At 41.0% G+C, this 20,031-nt stretch overlaps 1 protein-coding gene across 2 annotated transcripts; it reads right to left on the reverse strand.

Moving 5' to 3' along the window:
- Window positions 1-509: 509 nt before the first annotated feature.
- LOC306928943 (uncharacterized protein) lies at window positions 510-5,633 on the reverse strand. 2 transcript variants are annotated; one of them, XM_079509264.1, is made up of 8 exons: window positions 5,054-5,633; window positions 4,280-4,342; window positions 4,153-4,185; window positions 3,249-3,306; window positions 3,078-3,108; window positions 2,698-2,764; window positions 2,458-2,606; window positions 510-1,617 (listed from the first exon to the last, which is right to left on the reverse strand). In XM_079509264.1, exons 1-8 carry the CDS (start codon window positions 5,570-5,572, stop codon window positions 1,143-1,145), a joined length of 1,395 nt encoding a protein of 464 aa, XP_079365390.1. In that variant the 5' UTR covers window positions 5,573-5,633; the 3' UTR covers window positions 510-1,142. The 2 variants fall into 2 exon arrangements, with proteins under 2 accessions (XP_079365390.1, XP_079365389.1); XM_079509263.1 differs by having other exon boundaries at window positions 3,030-3,108.
- Between the last annotated feature and the right edge of the window lie 14,398 nt (window positions 5,634-20,031).

A 20,031-nucleotide genomic window follows, 5' to 3' on the forward strand; every position in this document is an offset into this window, starting at 1 on the left:
ATGGATCTCATTCATAGTGATCATTGGGGTTAAATTGCCTGGTTACATATCTGAACAAAGCCCTTTCATCCCTGTCCTTGTGGTTACTCAGTTTGGCCTTGACACCCGAATCTAGGAAGACTGCATGGTTACAAACTGGCAGTGTGCACAAGGAGTTTGGGTCTAGCAGTTTGTGAGATTATCTCTGGACACAGACCACCTCACCTCTGAGGAGCCACACTGTAAAAATATGAAAACTAAAGTCTTGCATTTCAATTTTTTGGAGTGATACCATTTATTTCTTCCTCTGTGTGTGTGTGTGTATATATATATATATATATATATATATATATATATATATATATATATATATATATATATATAATATAATTGTTTTTACTGCAGCTGAGCCCCCACAGCCAAGGATTATTATTAACCATTAATTATTGCATCCTCAACAAAATATTGGCAATTGTATTCTATGAAAATGTTATGACGGTGCCTAATCACAACAGGATAATACATTTAAACAATTTATATTTGTATTCACACAATCAAGAATGTAAGCTGTATAGTAGAGTATGTTACTACAATCACCTCCAACCATCTGCAGTGGCTTGAGATCAGATGCTCTCCCTACTCTTCTACAGAGAAAATGTAGACCTTGGTATTAGGTAGGACAAACAAAATGGTTGACAAATAGCCGTGCTAGAAGCTCTTAGCTCAATATCTCGCCTGGCCAAGCAGGAATTTCCTCTTGCCTGAGTGGTAGAAGTTGGGTTCAAATCTTAGTTGTTACAGGAGAGGACACAACACTTACCAATGAATTCTATAATAAAATCAAAATAGTTACACAATGAGGAAATATCAATTATAATATAATTTGTGATTCTCAAAGTTACAAAAAACACACGCTATTCAAAACAAAATAGCGTGTGAAAGAACAAACCAAACTCCCTGAATAAACAGTTACAGTAGATGAAGCTTCAAACAAACCTAATTTCAAAAATTCAAACATCACTGGTTCTATCTAGAGGTTATGGCAGTAATGGCACCTCATGTGGTAGCTGGGGGATTCTCTTAATATCAATCTGTCACATGCTGCTTATCTGTGGGTCAATTTTCACCACTGTCAGCCTCTTCAACACTTCAAGCCTAGGTACTTAATTTGCATTCATTTGGCTTTCTGCCATCGTATCGTTGCTTCCATCAGCTGAGTTTGGGTGGATTGGCTTTGGATTGACATCCTCTCCGGTCTCTTCAAATTCTGCAGGCAGGTCGTCCTGGCTTGGGAGGCTGCACTCAGAGGGTGACTGGTTGATAGGTTTCTCATGCATGTCTGAATATCTTTCCACAGGTTCTGTTGACCATGCCATCTGTATCTTCCTTGGGCACCACACAAATTCTTCTCTAGGCTTATAGTTCTTGTAGGCAAATTTTATCAGACTCCTGCGTCTTCTCTTATCAAGCACAGCGAATAGGAAATAGTTAAGCACACTCTCCTTGACAGCTGGAAGTACTTCATTGACAAGAGTCTCGTGCAGGAAGAAGCGTACCAGGGGGGCTTGATAGTGAGCGAACCCCAGGGTTCCCAGGCACTTCAGGATGCGGGTGATGCGCTGGTTGTTGTGAGTGTTCCTGCCATTGCATGTCAACGATACAAATAATACAAAGGTAAATAAACAATCCAATAACCACTTACAGTTTAGGCTCCGCTCACAAATTTGAAACGCGTGTTCTGTCTCTGTTCTGGGGGGAGAGGGGGCAGAACAGCTCTCAATTCATTTTCAATGGGAGTCACGTGGTTTTGACAAAACAGCCCCCCCCCCCCATTAAGCAAGGCTGTTACGTCAAAACCATGTGACTCCCATTGAAAATGATTTGCGAGCTGTTCTTCCCCCCTCTCCCCCCAGAACAGAGACAAAACATCGTGTTGAATGCGGCCCCGGAAGAGAATTTCCCAATTTGTTCCCATAGACGTTTCAAATAGTACTTATTTAAAGACCTGTAAGCCTCAGACAACTAGGGTGGTGACAAATCATGACAATAAACACAATTGTTTGGGCCGAACACATAATTAGAAGAAAAACAACAAAAAAGGTGTTGTACCCTGCCGTTTTTTTCTTCTAATTTATTTGCTCAGTCCAAAATGTTTTGTTTATTGTCAGCAACCGAGTTGGCTTTGTCCGAGGCTTTAAAGGTCTTTAAATAAATGCTTTTTGAAACGTCTATGGGAAAAATGAAAATGAATGAAAAATTCTCTTCCGGGCCACTCATCGGGGGCAGGACTGCGACACTCTATTGGCTCCTGAACCAATAGTAACATAACCACAATGCATTAGGGGTATGATCTGCCAATTAGCCAATGAGATTAATTGACCCCCTAATTCTTGGAGTCAGAGCTTGTAGACATTGGATACAGAAACCACAACCTCATAGATATGATTAATGCGAATTCAAAATTAAGAGTTAGTTAACCTGTTAAGGTTAGCAAATCTTTCCTCCCAGTTGGATGCTCTCTGGACCTCTCCTGTTTCCATATTGGAGAGCTCAATACCATAGAAGTCCAACATGAGCTCATAGGACTTGCGCAGGTTTGCCTTTGCAACATCATCTTCAAGGAAAGCCTGAAGAAAAATATGTTGTCAAACACATTGTTGTCGAAATATGTTGTCGAAAACACATTCTTGGAAATTACACAATTTATTTGTCATCCACCTCAATTTCTTTTTTGGTCAGTTCCACGGCTTCATAGTTGACTCCTGGCTCTTGGAGTGGGAACAACCTGTGAGAACGTAATACCGGTATTTACTTAATGGCATGTTTTAACATCTCCATGCATTACTTGGTTCTGTCTTCATGGTGCATAAATAGTTGGTCCGGTGCGTCAGAGGAACAAGGACACTTGAAGGTGTCGGAAGGAGGAGAGGACACTGGAGCAGCACGGACATTTTAAGCCTTTTATTACATGCTAGTATACAAAAATATACTAGCACCTAATAAAAGGCTTAAAATGTCTGTGCTGCTCCAGTATTTTGAATATAACTTACCACTGAATAAATGTATGCACTCTCTCCAATTTGTAATAGTCCCCAAACCATTTATTGTGAAACTCATCCATATAGATGCCTAAAGAAATGCGGTGAGAAGACATGTATTCATCTTTATCCGTAAAAAATAAAATAAAAAGCAGTGCATGTTTGTCTGAGTAATGTATAAAGAAAATAGGCGTTGTCTTTATACAGTACATATATTCACAGTAGGCTTACCATCAGGAGAAGAAGCCCTATTTCCAAGGTAGAAATCCAAATTAGGCATGTGATACTCCTGCTCAAAAAGGAAATGGCAAATTATTAAGGCAAAGCTAAACCACTTAAGCCCTATCTACTAAGTCATATGATGAATAGCGAATATAGCCAATCTACAAGCTCACAACATGTCACATTGTGATGCATTCTGAACATGTAGATTTACTATAAAAAACAGCAACTGGGCAGCCAGGTTGAAAGTTGCTTTAAAGGGATATTTCACCTTCAATAAAACTTTTGGTAATTTTATCGTCTACTCAGGCTTATGTGAACACCACAGACAGTTTTTAAGTTGCTCGATTCAGTATTTAGATATTTGATATTCATTTTAGCTGCCCTGCCCCCTTCCTATACAAACCCATTGTAACTTCAAACTCCATTTTAATCATGATAGATTCAACAAAAACACACATCCTTTTTTGATATTGTCCTTAGAATTATTACAAATAAATGAAAACAGTAAATGAAAAAACACAGCCCCCTCACATATTAGAAGGATAATATCAGTCACCAGAAAAAATGACAAAATTCAATTAATATATCATGGTTAAAATGGAGTTTGAAGTTACAATGGGTTTGTATAGGAAGGGGGCGGGCAGATAAAATGAATATCAAATATCTAAATACTGAATCAAGCAACTTAAAAACTGTCTGGTGCGTTCACATAAGCCTGAGTAGAGGATACAATTACCAAAAGTTTTTTTGAAAGTGAAACATCCCTTTCAGTGTAATATAATGTAGGCCTATAACAAATGTTTTTAACTGAGAAATGTTTTTAACTTTCTCAGTTAAAAACATTAGTTTGCATATTATGCAAACTAATCCAAAACAAAGACAATAGGCATTTAAACTAAAGTGCACTCACTTCCTGGTTCCACTGCTTGTATCTGGTCTTTTCCTTATAAATAAAGACAAAAAATTAACCAATGCAGAAATAAAATATAAATTATAAGGTTGTGTGTGTGTGTGTGTGTGTGTGTGTGATGACTTACAGGATAATTGTGTCGGAAGTTCTGCATGTCTCTTGCTGCATTTCTGAATCTGCCAAATTTGTGCTACAAAATACAAATACAAGAATTAAAAGAATTGTAGCCTATCAGTGGTCTAGCAAAATTGCCAAGTAGGCCAAGAAGTGATACATCTGAAAAAAATGTTTCTTAAGGCAGGTGTTTAGTTGCTAAGGATGATTCAGCCTTTTTAAAGCCACCCACTATCCATTGCATTTCTTTAATTTCTAAAAGTAGCCTACAGCATTAGGCCTACACTACATTTGAACATTGGCAAATCAATATGCCTGGGAAAATTGTTCCTTATAACCATTGCATATTAACTAAAATTGTAGCTTGAAGGGAACTTTTATTGAGTTATAGGTAATTGCCGTAGTTTACACTACACTCAATGTTGACAATGGTATTCATCTGGGTCTGGGGCACGTTCGGAAATAGCCCCATATGTGCCCTCTCCCTACGCTCATTCTGTAGCTCGGAGCTACAGAATGAGCGTAGGGAGAGGGCACATATGGGGCTAGTTCGGAAATAGCGCACTGAGCGAGCGGCGTGAGCGCACTGTGCGGCATTTCCGAACGTGACCACTGGTCATGCACGTTTTAGGACTGCATGACGTCTGGCCTGAGCTGATCAGGCCCCCGAGGCGTAAAGTGATACATGAAAATATAAAACACAAACTATATCCAGTAGGCCTTATCCACCATAATCCTCAAAATGAACCACAGCAGCAGGTCAAATTACAGGACCTCTTCGACTCACATAATTAGATGACCTCGGACGGTCAGTCGACTGTGAGTGGCTTCTCGACATCTCCCATGTTGAGTCATATTCGCAGCAAAACTCGTCAGTGTAATCAACGAGATATTCACTGCTTTCGAAATCTTCCTCGTCAACATCTTCCTCGGTTATTGGCCGCTTCACGGATTCCACATCGTGACAGATGGGATCTTCTGCTCTTGTACCCACTGCGGACGGCGTAGCTTCAATCGGAACCTCTCCCTCCGATCCGGACGGGGTGGCATCACGATGAATCACACTGGGTTCAAGTTGTTCAACTTCTCCCTCAGTCACTTCTGTTGAGACGGTGACCGAGTCGTTGTCATCGTCGCTTTCTTCGGACGGCCTCTGCGGTAAGCTCCTGCGGAAAACACCAAACCCACCAAACCAAGCAATAAGGCCAAACACAGCTGCTGCTAACATTGTGCGAGGGTTGTAGAGGAAACGTCCTATTAGTCGAAGGCCTAAACTTAAACGACATCGCAAAAAGGGTAGCGCCATAGTTGAGCTAAAGGCTGAAGTGAAGTCTACTAAATGCAGTGTTCCATTCGATGTCTAGTGTTTGTTTCACTTTCGTTTTTCAAGTGCTTGACTTGTGTTTACAGGAAATCACATGATATTGCACACGAAATTGCGAAACCAATGCCAATTGAAACGTGGTTCGAGTCTGTGCAAGTTAATTAAGTTAATTTGTAGGTTTACAGGTTCATGCTGGCACATGCAGTGCTATAGTGCCAGTGAAAGTGTGACACCTTGCCTATAAACTGAAACATAGTTTTTACCGCAGCTGCCTCGCCTGCCTGAAACTACAACTTCATACCTGTCATTACTGAACTGAGCCAAACTTTGTCCTCCCATACACAAATGAATGAATGAATGAATGAATGAATGAATGAATGTGTGTTATCGTTCAAAGTGTACTAACTGACTGCAGGATCAGGACAGTTAAGGAAGGTACATGTCAAAAACTGCTAAGAAGATAAAACCAGAACAAGCACTAAGACTTGTTTACTTCAGGGTCCTCCATTTTCAATTCATCAAAACTTTGAAAGACATACAAATATACACATCTACATTATGCAAAAAATTAAATACAGAATACATCATAATACATCATCTCATTCCGGCCAATGAGAATTTGCGTCCTCACCTCATCTTCAATATGTTTGTGTTACTGTTTACACCAACACTCAAAACTTTGCTGGTGCTGTGGTACCATGAGTTACTGTAAGAGTGCCGAGCGGCCAAGGCGATAAATGAGTGGAGACCAGTCCAGGGTAACCTTCAATAAGGCTGTATTTCTTCCATTTTTTCCTCAATCACTTTGACAGTCATATTCAATGCAACCTGTCATCACTCGGGTTAGAGACAACTGACTGCCTTTTATAGGGTGGGTACCCATTACCTGGTTAGCCCATACAATTCCCCAGGTAACAATAACAATGTTCCCCATTCCTAGAATCACACAATGCCATTTTACATAAACCTACTAAATGTATATGCACCCTCAATACATATTCACAGTTAGCATTTAGCATAGAAATATATAGACGAATTCAGAAACGGGTCTCATGGTCGCAGCTTACGTATTTCCTGTAGGCGGACTCGACATAGCTGAGCGGTTTAAACCCTCACCAGGCGCACCTCTTCTACTACAGTGAACGGTAGAGTGACTGATGTTAGTCTGCCTCAAACGTTACTCTTTTACCTGCTTTTTACTAACACTAACATTACAAAGATGTCCAGAACATCGAGATGAACCTGTTTAGTTTATGGCTGCTCCAACAGTAGTGGCAACATTCCCCCAAAAAAAACAAAAAACGGAATGTTGTACTTTATACCTCATACTAAGCATTTAAAGTATGAGGTATAAAGTACAGCAGCCTTGTGTTCATAAAACAGAAAGATTGGGTAAGACTGACGTTATGTATCTTTCAGGACCTTTCACTGCTTCGTCTCAACCATTACTCAATGGCTCTGGTCTCAGACCCCGCGGTGAATATTTTGACATTCCGTTTTCTTTTCTTTTTTGGAATGTTGCCACTACTGTTGGAGCAGCCATAAACTAAACAGGTTCATCTCGATGTTCTGGGCATCTTTGTAATGTTGGTGTTAGTAAAAAGCAGGTAAAAGAGTAACGTTTGAGGCAGACTAACATCAGTCACTCTACCGTTCACTGTAGTAGAAGAGGTGCGCCTGGTGAGGGTTTAAACCCCGCAGCTATGTCGAGTCCGCCTACAGGAAATACGTAAGCTGCGACCATGAGACCCGTTTCTGAATTTGTCTATACACACCCCATACATGATTACATTCATTATAGTCCATCCCAATCTCCCCTTCTATCCATTTCCCACTTGGTTTCACCCTCCCGGTGCCTATACCCGGAGGGAACTCATTTGCCCGAACACCACCCTGAAAGGAGGATGAGAATAAACAGAGGTAAGTTTAGACATCAGAGATTTACATTCCTTCTTCACAAGTCTTCTCATTATACTGGTCAATTAGAAAGTATGCTGTCCTATTTATTCCTAAACTAATGTGCCTTATATCTGTTCATTTGTAGGTGTATGATGAGATCGGCACCCCCCCCCCCCTCAAAGAATCACCGACAACTCAGTGTCCCCCCTGCATAACCCTGAGCTGCCTGCACCCCCCCCCCCCCCCCCCTTAGCTTCAATAAATGCATTTGTTACCATTTGTTTTGTTATTTACATTATACAGAATTGTGTTCGCATATGCATTAGGTATAGTAACGGCATCCGCCGTTACAGTTACCATGGGGAAACATAGCCACAATTTGCAACAATGGGATGAATCTAGAGTTGCAATACCCTCCATTGACTCCCCACTCATCCAATTTGGTTTGTGATCTGCTTGTCTTAAACAACGTTAAACTCACCAACATTGCAGCTGTAGTCCAAGCTTGAATTATCCTCTTTCAATCTGCCGAGCTTGTTTTTCATAAAAATCCCCCGTAGACATGTTATGAGCTACTTTCTGTCAAGAAATTCTGTGCAGGTGATTCTTTTTCTAAGTGCTGGAGTTTGGAAGCATAAGTCACTGAACGATCCTGCGTACCACCTGTTTCGAATTTGCACATAATGCAGGAGGCAGCAGCGCGACCCGTTAACAAAAACGAGTGCTTCCAAACTGCAACACTTAGAAAAAGAATCACCTGCAGAGGATGTCTTGACAGAAAGTAGCTCATAACATGTCTACGGGGGATTTTTATGAAAAACAAGCTTGGCAGATTGAAAGAGGATAATTCAAGCTTGGACTACAGCTGCAATGTTGGTGAGTTTAACGTTGTTTAAGACAAGCAGATCACAAACCAAATTGGATGAGTGGGGAGTCAATGGAGGGTATTGCAACTCTAGATTCATCCCATTGTAAAACAATCTAGAGTTGCAAATTGCGGCTAGGGGAAACAGAATTTATATGACACAATGATAAATACTTTATTTGAAAAAAAGTTAGACGTCTTGTGGATCTTCTTCAAGTCAAAATAACAAGCACGTATGTTCAGTCCTTCCCTTTATAGTCTACTGTTTCCCTTTGAGTGCCACCCCCACAATGACGGCAGGTGTGACTCATCATCACCCACTACGCACTACATGAGTTAATTAAAGCAGTGTTCAAAAGCATGAGAAATACAGAAAACATGATATATATTTTTATAAGATATTCACTTTTCCACAAGAATAATGGCCTGTCAGGTCTGTGGACATTCAATCAACTCCAAGTAGGCCTATTACAAATGCAAAGTAGTACAATACCACATGCCATAACATATACGTATAACAAGGACAACTGTAACTGTAACAGGATACAGTATAGGCCTATATAGCCTACTTGCACCAGAGAGGATTTGCAAATAACCTACAGAAGGGAAACAGTACTAACGAAACAAAATAAGAAAAAGAAAATCTCCCCGCACGCACGCACGCACGCACGCACGCACGCACGCACGCACGCACGCACGCACGCACACACACAACACACACACACCTCAAAGAAGAGACATTGTGTTGCACTTCTGCATTGTCTATAATAGCAACAGTCTCTGAGTTGTATAGAGGCCTCTTGTGTGCCTCTAAAATGCACTATTTTAGTCATTAAATAAAATGAATCCAACCAGATCGGCGCAGGCAAAACCCGGAAATGCCGTGGTAGAAGAAATGACTCTGTCCGGTACATTGCTGTAAATGGCACAAAGTGCATTTTAGAGAGAAGCTGGGGACCAGAGACGCTTCCCAGCTTCGAGAATAGACTTTTACCAAGGTCTAGCAGGCTTTGTGTCGGTGAGTAGTTACGTAGTTTTGTTTATTTTCGGGGAATTGTAAACCCTCGCACGCAGTGGGAAAAGCTGCTAGTGAGCAGTGGATGGGAGTCTGGCAGGGCATCAGTGAGAGACTCGCTGTAAGCACTGGACCAGGGCTACTTGTGCATGTGCTTCATGTGCAGTATGTATATAGTCTGTACTGCACTGTGCTCTGTGCTGGTGTTACACTAAAAACTACTGGTGTTACACTAAAAACTCAGCTTCCCATCATGCACCTGTGCACAGTTTGAAGCTCAAGCGCCACTTTGTCACCTGTTAGTAGCGTACTCTAAACATACAACAGACATAAATACATACAAAGGGATACGCATTGCTGATCCTTGGAGTGGCTGCACCACTCAAAGATCAGACCTGTCTGAAGTGAGTGGTGTAAAAAATTCAGCTTCCCATCATGCACCTATGCACAGTGTGAAGCTCAACAACATTGCCACTTTGTCACCTGTTGGTACCCTAAACATATATAGATACAGACATAGGTCCTCATTCACAAAGGAGAAATACGCAAGAGTGTAACGGAAGCGTAACGGAAGCGTAAACAGATGCGGGAAATTCCGTCCGATCATGCAACGTTGTTTTGCCGTGCAATTCAAAGAGCGGTGTGTACCACAGGTACGCAGGTGTATGTTGTGAGGTACGCAGGTGAATGCGAGCGGGTGCCAAATGATCGGAAAATCAGCGGATAACTTAATTTGCATTGATCCACGCCCCATTTCACACCATAAAAGGCGTCAAGCATGACTCAGCAGACAGCAGTAAAAAAAACAAAAAAGAACTATAGGCCTTACAGCTCAAACGAAATAGAGGTCCTCCTGACGGAATGCAACAAAATAATGATATTTTCCAGTATAGTGGCTTCACAAATTAAAATAAAAATGATTGCTGGAAAGAAATTAGGCTATATTAGGAAATTAAAAGAAAATGATCTGACCATGTCAAGCGCCGACCACCACTGCAGTCTCTTTTTTTACATCCATATACCATTACATTTGTGCGTGATTCTTTATATTGTCTATAGCCTACCATTAAACTATATAAATCATTTTCCCAAGCTTACAAAACGGTGAACGCTGCTCCGCACCGCTGCAGCAATGTCAAGCTGACTTACGGTATAAAATGCAGCTTTTTTATTTATTTATTTAAGTTCGGGACCAAGGCAGCAAGCTAGCGTATACTTGGCAATTATATTATAAAGCCTTTTCTTTTCTATTAAACAATTGCTCACTCACACCTTTGCAGAGGTAAAACATATATCCGATATTTTTTATCAGAGCTGCATTGATTCATGCGGGGAATAGATTAATATCATCTCACTGTCATCTGTCTGAATGCCATGTGGAGAATGGATTTGTTCTGATCATGGACACGTAGGCATAGGCCTATAGCTATTTAAAATTTCAACCATATACGGCGGGTAGCCTCCTCTTTGTCAGATCTAAGTGCAGGTTCATTTATGATGATGTCATATTAAAATGATTCGCGAATTTCACGGGACATTTGGCACCAAACTTGATTGATCTCATCAATATAGTAGCCTACAGCCCAGCTATAAGTTCCCCATATTATAATTAATTAAGGTGCACTGGCTTAAAACTATGACTGGCCGAATTGCACGCTGATGCAATAATGTGGACTTCTATTTTGTTATAGGGCTAATTCATTTTCCAATGAATTCGTACAGTGCAGAATGCAGATAAGTGTATGTTCTTATTATAATTGTGAGTTTGTTTTTTAACATGCAGCGCGAGTCCGCGAGAGCCGATCTACAAGCTCACAACGCGTTGCACTGCGAGTAGAAAGCTGTCAAGTGCAGCGCAATCGCGCATGCTAGAAATATCCTAATAAATAAATAAAAAGGTGTCGGGTTTGCAGGGGCAGTTTCTGTATGGGACTCTAGGCTAACCTGCCTCTAGAATGCATGCATTTAGGCATCCAAGTGATACTTGGCTTTTATATAAGCTATCATTTTTTTATGTGCTGACCAATGTTTTGGACACATTCCTACATATTTTATCTGAGATTTGGGGACTTTTAATTGATTCAGAATGAAGACTAAAGCCTTCTGAATAAATCTACGCAAGCAGTACACGACCCTCTGAGCTGGCGCAGCTTTTAGCAGAGATTCCGACCATCCGACGTCACCGTCAAGTTCACGTTCAAGTTCATGAATTCCCACGTAATGTGGGAATCCACGTAAATGCCTGTCCGCTCACGCTCCGCTCACGTTACGTAACGGTATGAGCGTAAACGCCGTTGTGAATGAGGACCATAGGGAGGGAGGGACATAGCTGGGCAATGGAGTGGCTGCACCCTATGGTTGCACCACTCAAAAATGTTATGGTTAAACAAGCTGCTGGTAAATAAAAAAGTTTTATGGAGAAAAAAGAAAGAAAAGCATTTCTATTTTCTTTCTCAAAATGTTCCCACAATTCTGGAATGGGCCATATATGACCACTCGATGTTAACCATGTTAGACACATCCCTGGTTCTGGTGACTATGATATTGTACTTCTAAATGCCTGAGGGGACCGTCATTTTTTATGACTAGTTTCATTTTAAATCCCTTCTGGCATCATATTGTATCTCACACTTCAACTGTCAGGAGGAGCTGAGGATTGAATCAGAACCCTTCCGATTCCCAAGTGGGAATTTATCTCCTGAGCCACTATATATACCGCATCGATGTGCCGTAGGTGTGTCTGCTTCTGGTATGTCTGGATGAAATTATATACTGTAAAGTAATTTTTGCCACTGCTTGGCCATCTGCAGATACTAAACTAATCAGATTTGAATGAACAGGCAAGGAATCAAGTTACTTTGAACATTGTTTTAGATTATATGCTCAATTTAGATTTTTGCTGTGCAATTTTCTTGGTCATATTTCCCCCACACTATATGTAAAGAGTAGATAATGGATTGTATTATGGTCATAAAATTCTTGGCACTTTAGCTATATCAGAGTGTGCATCCACTTTTTCATCTTTCAAAGACTACCTTTTAGATTATCCTGCTGTGGACCGGCAGTCCGGCACCACTAAAAGGATTGGTGTGCATAGCATCCTTTTGCACATAAAATACAACCTTATCACTATTGTTGTAAACCACAGGTTGTTTGCGTTATATTACTACAGCTCATTTTCCATGGGAATAGAACATGCACAAATGACCATCGAGACAACAGTCTCTATGGTCTCGACAACAGTCTCATCCTGGTTAATGTCTTCCTGGGAGAGATAGAGGGATATGTGGATCTGGCAAAGCCATCCTGTACAGTACACATGAGAGATATGAGATCAGTACATCACATTAGATAAGAGAATACACTGGCAATTCTGCATGGACAGTGTAATTAGAGGGAAAAGTAATTAGACCACAGGTTAATGAGACTATAAAAGTTATGTCTTTTTGAAATGATAAAATCCACACACTGCTGAATTGTTTTGAATTATTTGTGTTCAACAAACGAGATTAGAACAATGAACTGATCTTGAATGATTCTTGTGCACAAGCTCATTTGAGTAGAAGTGTAGGCAAGGCTAGTAATTATCTCTTTTAGGGACTTGCTTTTTCCTTTCAGTCAGACAATTGTTACTGGGGTAATTTTAAAGGACATTCAAGACCTGTTTGCAAACTGCATGTATGAAAATAGGTTTTCTACAGTTGAATATCGCTCAACTTCAGCTTCTTGAGACCATAAATCCATTAAAGGACCACTTCACCACTTTTCAACCCATCTTCATATAATAGGTCCTCACTAATAATCATGATAAAATACCACCATTCTTTTCCTACTCAGTCTGTGTCTCATAGGAAGGCTTTGGGCAGTTCGGACACCCGTCCACCATGCAGTGACATCATCATTAGGCAGATTCTTTTTTTAAACAAGATTTGTTTTAAAATATATTTAGATTTTTATTATCGTGAGAACAATGGCTTCAACTTTTGCATTGCAACTTTTCAGGAAAAGAAAGCCTGCCGTTTCTATTAGCTTGGATTCACCATCGATGATGTCACTGGTGGACGGGTGTCCGAACTGCCCACAGCCTTCCTATGAGACACAGACTGAGTAGGAAAAATGGTGGTATTTTTATCATGAACATTAGTTAGGACCAATTATAGGAAGAGAAGTTGAAAAGTGGTGAAGTGGTCCTTTAATGACTTTATTTTTAGATTATGCATTTGTTTACACTTTCTCCAACGTCATTAACATGTTAACTGAAGAATTGTTAAACATCATTGTGCAGTTAATAAGTCATGGATATTTTAATTTCAAGTCAGTATTTTTTCGAAAATGCAACTATAATGTAACTTTGACAACAAACCAGAAAACAAACAAACAAACAAACAAACCAAACAAACCAAACAAACAAAACAAATGAGTATATAGTGTGCAAGCAAGCTTGAAGTCTTTGCAAGTTGATTTTCATAATGTACTGAAATGAATGGAATCCAGAGGTTTCCTTGACTTTGGAAGATGGCAGCATGTAATGTATGCATAGGTAAGTCATATTCAATTGTAAACATGACCACCGGTATGGTCCTCTATATCTATTTCAGTCAGACATTTATTGCATGGTGGAGTGCATGAATAAGCACTATGAATTGGAATGGCCTGAAATGGGTCTGAACTTCAGGAGAATGTTACATTTAATTAGGTAATGGCCTCACAGTACGGACCCTGTCACCCACAGTTGGCACAGTAAGGGGTTATTCTGCAGAATGTCCAATATTAACATAACATTGAACCAAATACAGTGAATGACACTGAAACCCTGACAGTCATGTCCCCACTTGTTCCACCCTTAGTCACATTGATTCAATAACAGTACACTCTACTACTTTGTCACTTCACACTAATGTGACACATCCATCATGCTCCTGGGGAACGGGCTACAACCATGACACACACACACGCACGCACACACACACACACACACACACACACACACACACACACATACACATACACATACACATACACACACACACACACACACACACACACAGCTAACATAATATGCCGACACCCAAACAGAAAATGTATAGGTCACGTCTCTCTCTCTCTGCTTTCCTTTCTGTGTCTCCGTAAGTGTGTTCAACTTAATGATGAGGGCTTGGTTCATCGCCCAGCGACTAAGAGTGCTTTGTAAAGGTCAACTCTGAACCAGCCAATGCTTCACTGCTCAGAGTAATGCATTACTCAAGCATATTGTGAATTCTTCGCATATGTACGCTTCACAGGGCAACACAATCAAGACGCTAGAGTACAGAAAGGCCAGCTGTTTATTTGGCGTCTCTGTAGCAACCCCTGTCATTCTGTGATACAGATTACACACAGTACAATCCCTGGCGTTCATTCTAACTCTGGGAGTCACTAACTAGACACTTTTAGAGTCAAACTAACACCAAAGGTTTGATCACACGCACGCACACACACACACACACACACACACACACACACACACACACACACACACACACACACACACACACACACACACGTGTTACATAAACTAAAGACTTTAGCAGGTAGGTCCATTAGAGCGAGAACGAATTCAGCACCATGGACAGCATACAACCACGAATCAGCACCACAAGTTTGCTAACGCTTGAAGTCTCAGGCAATCATTCTTAGTATCTTACAATATCAAACTTGATGTAGTAGTGATACTGTAGCCTAGCCATAAACCTTGACCTTGATAAACAGAAGATTGTGTTCTTTCCTGTCGATTAACCTTTCTCTAAGGCAACGCTAGTGTCCACACACCTTTGGCTTTGAATTTGCGCCATTGACACCTATCTGGTTTCAACCAACGTGTGCGTGAGAGAGAGAGTGAGAGAGAGAGAGAGAGAGAGAGAGAGAGAGAGAGAGAGAGAGAGGCGGGGAAGGGGAGAACGTGTGTGTGTGTGTGTGTGTGTGTGTGTGTGTGTGTGTGTGTGTGTGTGTGTGTGTGTGTGTGTGTGTGTGTGTGTGAAAATTGGCATCACAATGCAGCATTATGTAGGGCAGGCTATGGGGTCGAGCTAGTTAGTTAGCTCAAGTAACCTGCATGGGTCACGGTGGGTGGTTGTGGTTGATGCTCGTTAATCCCGAGTGTTTCTAAAATAGGGCAGGTCCAGGATGTAGTTACAGTTTCAACAGGCAGCCTTCAATCAATAGTAATCCTAGGAGGCGCGAAGTGCTGCTAAAAGGCCTCATGTCGGTCACTTCACCTCACTGAAAATATGAATGAGGCTGCGTGCGTCGCATCGCGCCCACCACCTGTGTAGCCTCTCTCCTGAGCAAAAGTCTCTGCTGCCCACTCCAGTTGTTTCGGAGTGAGGATGAAGATACAGAACATTCGGACCATCATCCTCATTGTCTCAATGGTTTCCTACCTGCTCGTTGGAGCCGCGGTCTTTGATGCACTAGAGTCAAAAAGTGAGAGCTCAAGGAAGAAGATTCTGGAGCAGAAACTCAACGAGCTGAAGAAGAAGTACGGCTTCACCGATGATGACTACATACAGATAGAAAGAGTGGTCCTTCAGTCGCAGCCACATCGCGCCGGGAGACAGTGGAAATTTGCGGGCTCTTTTTACTTTGCAATCACCGTTATCACAACAATTGGCAAGTTGAATTCCTTTAACACCCCTCCTCAATTTCCCACTTTCTGTTACTCAAAGTGCAGGAGTCGCAGCAGGACCGTTATAAAGTCTCTCTTCAATATTTACAATTTAAGGTTTATGGCAGACCGATTTTCAAGTACAGTAATTGGCATAAACTCTAGTTCAGTCCAGTAGCAACCCTTACATTTTTTAATAAACCCGCAATTTGACATGCTTTAGGCCAGTCAGTGAAACTCTGATCAAAATAGCTATTTTATAAGTTCATGGGACTGGACCCCATGAGAATAGCACTGCATCTGGTCAACAAACAGTAGGGTGAGCGGTAAAGTACAGGTGTATATATACAGTATAGGATAAATAGTACGTAGCTCTGAATAGCATTAGGAGGATAGAACAGAAAATGCTAAAGCTATTGCATCAAAGCTATGTAGGTTACTTATATCTAATCTCTTACATTTGTGGACAAGCAAACAGCATAGGCTACACATACTATATAGACTGAGAAGTGAGGGGTGCTCTTGTACATCATCATGACGTAACATGTTGATTTTCTCAGACAAATATGACGTAAATTCTCCACTCATTGTCAATGGTATTTACTGTTTGTGTTAAAACAAAATAGCCGAATCTACATAGCGCCCCTCAAAAACATTATGTGAACAAGTAACCAACCTACTGTACATCCTAACATTTAGATTGAATTAATAAGTTGACAGATATTCATTAGAAATAAGGAGTGCTATAGGTTGGTTGAGTTGGAATTTGGAAAGTCATTCCACAGATATATGTTTGTATGAGTGTATCTTTGTTTATGCATGTGTGATTTTTTTTAGTGCTTCATGTCATCTATCCTCTACTATGATTTTGTAGGTTATGGCCATACCGCCCCACGTACTGATGCTGGAAAAGCCTTCTGCATATTTTACGGTGTCTTGGGCATCCCTCTGACTTTGGTCATGTTCCAGAGCCTGGGTGAGAGGATTAACACTTTTGTTCGCTATCTACTGCGCAGATCAAAGCAATGTATGGGCTTGCAAAAAACGGAGGTGTCCATGGGAAACATGGTCCTGGTGGGACTCCTGTCCTGCATGAGCACCCTGTGTGTGGGAGCCGCAGCCTTCTCCCATTTTGAAGGCTGGAGTTTCTTCAACGCTTACTATTACTGTTTCATCACTTTGACTACTATAGGTTTTGGGGACTTTGTAGCCCTGCAGAAGAAAGAGGCTCTTCAGAGGCGAAGTCCCTATGTAGCATTCAGCTTCATGTACATCCTGGTTGGTCTGACAGTCACTGGAGCATTCCTTAACCTGGTAGTCCTGAGGTTCCTAACTGTTGGCCCGAAGGAGCCAGAGAGGGCCTCAGAGACAGATGGAGAGGAGCAGAGTGGAGAGACTAAAATATGCCAGGAGGGAAGACAGGGGGAGGATGACGAGCAGGCCACAGACCTGGGCAGTAAAGAGGGTGGAGAGGACCACAGTAGCCGGTGCAACCTGACCCTTCCCATGGAGGGTGGCACCAGTTGTACCAACCTCCTGTCCCCCTCTTTGGTAGAGGAGTGCATGGTGGTGACATCTGGGACGAGAGACGACATTGTGCAACCTGAGACCAACCGAATCGGTGCCTTTCTTACCCGTTTGTGTTGCAGCCTGGATACCCGTTCTGACAGCTACTCTCTGTATCAGTGCGAGCAAGCAGGCTGCCACACCAACCCTGTCTTTTACAACTCCATCTCCTACAGAGTGGACCAGGTCTCCTCTTGCTCAACAAGCACTTCAACTCAGGCCTCACCCAGTAACATTGCACTTCGCACAGGCAGAACTCACATGAGGAGGAAATCATTTTAGCTCCACAAACTACTCATAAGTTCCCTTTGTTATGGACTTGGATTTTCTTTTTATGCACCACAGAAAGTAACATATTTTCGTCTGCGTGGAACAAATTTCTTTGTGTATTTCTAGTCACATATGTAGCACTACTTCTGACTTTGGATTCCCATGAATAATGTAGCAAAATATATATTAATAGGCTGTTTATCCATTAAAGTTGATCTTCAATATTTTGATGTCTGGTACAATTTCCAAAACTACACAATATATTGTAGAATGGCCTGTTTATGAATAGAATAGTTATGCATATTTCTTAGTGATATCATAGACATTCTGCTTTCTTTCCAGTCACTAGTCATTGGTGGGGTTCTTAAAAGGAACGCACTGTACAGTCCATTGCTCCAGTTGGTTCCCTTGGTAACGATCCATTTCCAGTGCTTAGTGCAATGGAAAACTGGCCTTGTACATGAACATGCATGGATCCAGCCCTTCAGATCAAGAGGGTCATAGGTTCATAGCTCCTAAAACAATAGTATATAACAGCTGAATGCAAAGACAATCAGATTATTTGTTGAAAGCGTAATATGAAAATGTTCTGTGGATTGCCACCTCCGTACTTTGATGATAAACTTTGTATCTAACTACAGATTCAAGTACGCAATTGTTCCTTTCTTAGATTAAATAATTGCTGTTTTCAAATTTGATGCTTTTTATTTTTCATGTTAATCTGAACGATTCAGTAATATATTTAAAACATGCATCATTATCAGTCCTCAATGATTATTAAGGCTAGGCTACCGGTATTATAAATCTGATCTCACCAGGGCATTGTTCTGGGTGGGCTGTTCGTCATTTGGCCATTCTGCTGGAAATGTTGTTTGGGGATAAGGTCAACATTCAGGATGTCTTCAGAGAATTGTTGTGAGATGCAACAGGAACATGTGCCTGAGGGAAAATAATGTCTTCTTCAAATATCCACCATCAGATTTAAAGTTGCCTATCCTTGATAATCACCGAGGACTGATAATGATGCATTTTTTGAAAATATTACTGAAAGGTTCACAATTCACATTAACAGCAAGTTAATCTAAGAAAGAATAATTGTGTATCTTACTTATCTGCGTATAGTTTGCTCAGATCTCAAGTTTTAACCTTTGCTTTTAGGCTTGACATTTCTGAGATTGTGAAGAATTAGTGGAAGTATTACAACATTCACTTTCCACAAGGTGGTTTGTCCAATTTACAGTAAATACTCTCTCTTGGTAACAAGATTTGTCTACATGTTGCTATTCACCATTAGAGGGCAGCGATGCTCTATGTATTTTATTTAATCCAATTGAGCTCTGTATAGGTTCCTCATGTATTCACCAGTAATGATAACAATTATATTTGATGCCTTTGATGATCTTTTATTTGAATTCCCTGGAACCGTGTGTGTGTGTGTGTGTGTGTGTGTGTGTGTGTGTGTGTGTGTGTGTGTGTGTGTGTGTGTGTGTGTGTGTGTGTGTGTGTGTGTGTGTGTGTGTGCGCGCACATGCAAGAGTGAGACAGAAAGAGAGAGAGCACAATTGCATTGCATATTATCTACAGAAAACCGTCACTACGTACACCATTGTGTTCAAATAGATTAGGCCTATAGAACATATGAAGCTATTTCCAGCTTACAATAGGGGCTCAAGGTAAAGGCCATTAACAATTTCTGTGGGAATAGCTTCTGGGTGAAGTGAATTTGGAGCCTGAGATGTATTTAGTCAAGTGTAGGTCTATAGACTTGGCTCTGGATGTAGGCTATGAGTCTCTAGTATGATTTATTCAACTGTAATTCAGGAAGATGTCTACAAACCGAGAGAATAGAACAAGTTAAATGATGATTGCATTTGTGTGTGGCATAACAAGAGCACTCTTTTGTAAGCAATGAAAGCTATTATCTAATTTGCATAATCACCCCATTAATAGTGCAGATTGGCGCCTTTCTGTTCTGATGCCTTCCTGATGTTCACGGCTATCACACTGCTCTGACACTGTCAGACTCAAATGTTGGAAAAATATCTGCACAGACCACTGAGCAAATGCCACAGTGCGAGAAAAGGCTAATGATGTTATGAAATGAGTCACTCATGCAGAATCGGTAGCTTTCCATCACTTCAAGACATAGACATTTGCATAATGTTTTGGTGCCGTTTCGTTAT

The sequence above is a fragment of the Electrona antarctica genome, assembly GCF_951216825.1.
Source record: "Electrona antarctica genome assembly, chromosome: 9".
NCBI classification, from domain to species: domain Eukaryota; kingdom Metazoa; phylum Chordata; class Actinopteri; order Myctophiformes; family Myctophidae; genus Electrona; species Electrona antarctica.